Here is a 4092-nt window from a genome sequence, read left to right as displayed (position 1 = left end):
CTATCTATCTATCTATCTAAACATGCAGTAAACCTTCAGGCAGCACTACATTTGTTGAAACTAGTCAGAAGCAGGGGATCGTGTTATTTACTTTGTAATTTTATCCATATCAAATAAAGAAGCACCTGAAGAAGATCGCTAACACACACAGAGTGACAAACCCCTTCAGGCATCTCATCCAAATTTCCTCATTCCTGCTACTCCAGCCACTAGGTACGTTCAACCAATCAGCGCGCACCTCTTTTTCTCGCTCGCCAATCACAACGCCATGCGAAAAGTGGGCGGTGCGTAGGCGTCCTCGACGTATAAAAACGTAACTGTACGCCGCTGTCACATCTCTGTAGCCGATCCGAACGTGAACCCGAAGGAAAGTACCCGAAACTCACAGCGAGGACAACCAGCCGCGGCGTCTCCCCTTCGCTTTATCGTCCCAGCATGAAGGCCATCAGTCCCGTCCGCTCGGTGAGGAGCTGCTACAAGGCCGTGTGCTGCATCTCGGAGCAGAGCCTGGCCATCGGCCGGAATAAACACCCGTGCGTGGATGAGTCTGTGAGCGCGCTGTGCGACATGAACGACTGCTACTCCAAGCTGAAGGAGCTGGTGTGCATCCCGCAGAACAAGTCGGTGAGCCAGGTGGAGATCCTCCAGCACGTCATCGACTACATCTTCGACCTGCAGATCGCGCTGGAGGCGGAGGACGCGTCTGCGCCGGAGATGGTTTTATCCATAAAGGTGAGGGTTTGGTGGAGGAGGTGGTGGGCTGCAGGGTGCTGCAGGGTGGGCTCGTGCTTCTCATTCAACATCCCCAACAAAACGCACATGGAGTCTCAGTGTGGATCTTCTGTTTGCACAGGATGGAGCTTTTCTCTGCTTCTGTTCTATTTTAAACTGTTTGTGGTCCAGAGGCTGATAGTGATCTTTTGTGATTACACCTCATCGCTGACATCTAAGCTATTCTTGTATCAGTTTGTCACATGCTGCCAGCTGCTAAAACTCTTTGTTTTCTTTCTGCTTCTCATTCAGGCTGCGGATATCACTCGCAATTTCTCCAAAGAAGAAGAACGATTGTGCCATTAGGATGTGGATGGAACAATACTGGTACGCATCACACATCTCCATAAAGAAACTTGTTTTAAATAAATCAGTCGTGTGGGAGCACGAGTTGTGTTTTTAATGCGAAAGGAAATAAATCCAGATCAAACTGTGTGCTAAAAGTACATTCAATGTGCAGCCAATTAAACAGGCCAGTGAACGTGGAGCGGATTCATTGCTATCTGCCTGGGGTTAATGAAAGTTCCATGCTAGGCGCCAGTCTGTCTGCTCCCCTCTGCAGGGAGGGAGGGAGACAGGGTGGGAGGCAGAGATCTGACTTCACTTTTCTTCCTTTCTCTCCATGCAGGTGCAGGGAAACACATGTCTCCACTTCACTCCGGGCAAGAGGACAAGAGGGGCAAAAAAATAAGAAAGAAAGAAAAAGGAAAGGGGGGGATAGGTATTTGGAAAAGAGGGAGAAGACAGAAGAGGAGGCGGAGGGTTTAAAGACAGAGGGAAGAAGAAAACATTGAACTGTTTCTGGGATGAGTGGGGATCAACAGCAGCAGTGCATGAGGGAGAAAACAGAGACTCATTCTTTGGCTCCTGGACAGACAAAATCAACACACCAAAGCAGAGGAATTGGAAACTGAAAGCGATGTGTATGTCTTCCCTTCATAAATGCAGTTTCTTTTAGAAGAAGTGAAATATTTATCCTTTTTTTCTTTTTTTTTTTTTACATTTTTAATGCATTCCAAACATCACTTCCCATCTGAAATGATCTGCACCAAGTCCTCACCTCACTTAAGACCCTCCCCCAACCCCTAAAACAGATTGTTTGTCTGTTAAAGCATGTGTACATATCTGCTGTGGGTTTGTAAGATGTGAGTCATTTTGGATGTTTTTTTTCGTTGTTGTTTTTATTTTTTAACGGGACTTTTAGCTGATATATTCTAAACTCTATACTAGAGTTTATTATAAACGTTTGTAGGGATTGTCTTATTTCTACAGACAACATGCTGTGAGTTTCATAAACTCTTTATTTTAAAGTTTAATTTGTATCTATGTTATGAAATAAAAAAAAAACATGATGTGAAACAGTTTGTGTGGCGTATTTAAGTGTTTAAAAAATGAATGAGTTGTCTCTTTAGTAGATTCCAGTGACGCCGATGTGACTTCTGGGCCTTGAATGACATCGAAGGGTTGATATAACAGGATGTGTTCAGATGAATCTTGAGGTCGGGTGGTTGGAAATCAAGCAAAGGGAGTTTCCTGTGAATGCTTTTTATTTTTCCATTGAAGGAGTAATGGCCAGCGTCAGCAGCTTCTTACGTGGTGAAGATGACAAGATAGCTCCTTACGCCACAAAACAGCAAAACAAAAAAAGAAAAAAGTGTCCCCTTTTGTGACCTTGCAGGTGTAAAACAGGTTTCACCCATGACAAAAAAAAGTGTGGTGAGAACTTTATTTCTTACAGTAAAGGCTTAAAGTTTTATTTTAAAAATTATTTGTGCAAACTTTTGTGCACATGGTCTTATAAATTATCACTTCATGTGAGATTTCTAATATATCTCAAGATCTTAGCAGCATAATCCGCTTTAGAGAACGATCTGACTTTGAAAACAACTGAATTTGAAAGTCGAGGCTCTAACCTCAGTCTAACCTCTGAATAATTACACAGAAGAGTAGATTTTATGTCTATACTATTTTTACGCTCTTACAAACCTATAAAAAAGACCAAAAGAATTCCACTGAAAATATGAACACGATGACCTACTTCTTACCTTTACTCTACTTGCCGTTAACAAAGTTACAGCTCCCTCTAGTGGTAATTAGAAGTTATTGTCTAAATTCTTTATCAAGCAAGTCACATTTCTGCTACTTAAATATTTTTTTTTTACTATTAGGTTTTTATTTATTTAAAGTTAATCTGTTTTGTTTTTAAACATCTGGCTAAATTTTAAGAAAATTAAGAGAATAGGTTGACTTTTTAAAAATATGTTCTTCCACCTCACAACTGTCAATTCCAAAGAGCAAAAACTGAATTTTCTAAAACATGTTTTTGTTTTCTTTTTCTTTTCTTTTTTAAAAATCTAGAATCTGCAGTTCTTCAAATAAAATAGAGACTTGGACGAAGTTGTTGGTCCCCCTGTGTAATTTCATTGTAGCACCACCAGCTCAAACTGAAAAGATTCACAAAATTAAATCTTTCAGTTTTACTTTTCAGGTCAGAATGATCTGTAATTGATTTATTGATTCATAAAATCAACCAAAGTTCTGACTTCTATATAGTTTTTTTTATGACTTTTTGTCTCAAAATAAAAATATTATAAAAATGATAAAGTTTTGTTTGTAAGTGAGTGAACACACAGGATCCTCAGGGGATCAAAAATGTGTTTTCCTCACAGGGTTTGAGGTTTCCTTCAGGCTGTACAGCAGCTTTGTTGCATGAGATCCTGGAGGTGTTGCATTCATCAAAGGAATGTCAAAAATAGATGTTTGGCAGAGAATTTCAGAATGAAATATATAACAGAGTTTATAAAGTGCTGTACGTTTAAAGGAAACCTGGTTTGAATACATTTCAAATTAAATTTAACTGAAATTATATCAGTTGATTACTGCAAATAAGACTGACTTGGATATAATAATAATAATAATAATAATAATAATAATAATAATAATAATAATAATAATAATAATTTCTGAAAATTCTATGTTAGTTAGATGTATAAATTTATATTTAAATCTTAAATTCATAAATTACATTGTGTTACTATATTATATTTATATGTTATTTAATTATTCCTGTCACGTAGTTTATGGTCAAAATTAATTAAACTGTCACTGTGGCTCATGAAAAACATCCCAACATTTTATCGTTACAGAAAGGTAATTTCTGATGTATGATATTGAAAAAAGCGACGGTCGCACACACACTGACTCATATCAGTAAGGTTTAAGTGGAATGAGTTTGTGATAAATTCACTGAAGAAATAGAAAAATACTCACAGATGCTTTTGGCATATAAAATAGGCATGTTTTCTAGCAAAACTGTTAAAT

The 4092-nt window shown here is 38.4% G+C and overlaps 1 protein-coding gene across 1 annotated transcript; it reads left to right on the top strand.

The window, feature by feature from the left end:
* Positions 1 to 317: 317 nt before the first annotated feature.
* id3 (inhibitor of DNA binding 3) lies at positions 318 to 2130 on the top strand. Its single transcript, XM_007561110.2, has 3 exons — positions 318 to 732; positions 1024 to 1098; positions 1400 to 2130. The coding sequence occupies exons 1-2, from the start codon at positions 436 to 438 to the stop codon at positions 1075 to 1077; spliced, it is 351 nt and encodes a 116-aa protein (XP_007561172.1). The 5' UTR covers positions 318 to 435; the 3' UTR covers positions 1078 to 1098; positions 1400 to 2130.
* The last annotated feature ends 1962 nt before the right edge of the window (positions 2131 to 4092 follow it).

The sequence above is a fragment of the Poecilia formosa genome, unplaced genomic scaffold (genome assembly GCF_000485575.1).
Source record: "Poecilia formosa unplaced genomic scaffold, Poecilia_formosa-5.1.2 Scaffold123, whole genome shotgun sequence".
Classification (NCBI taxonomy): domain Eukaryota; kingdom Metazoa; phylum Chordata; class Actinopteri; order Cyprinodontiformes; family Poeciliidae; genus Poecilia; species Poecilia formosa.
This window is presented reverse-complemented; position numbering and strand designations above follow the sequence as displayed.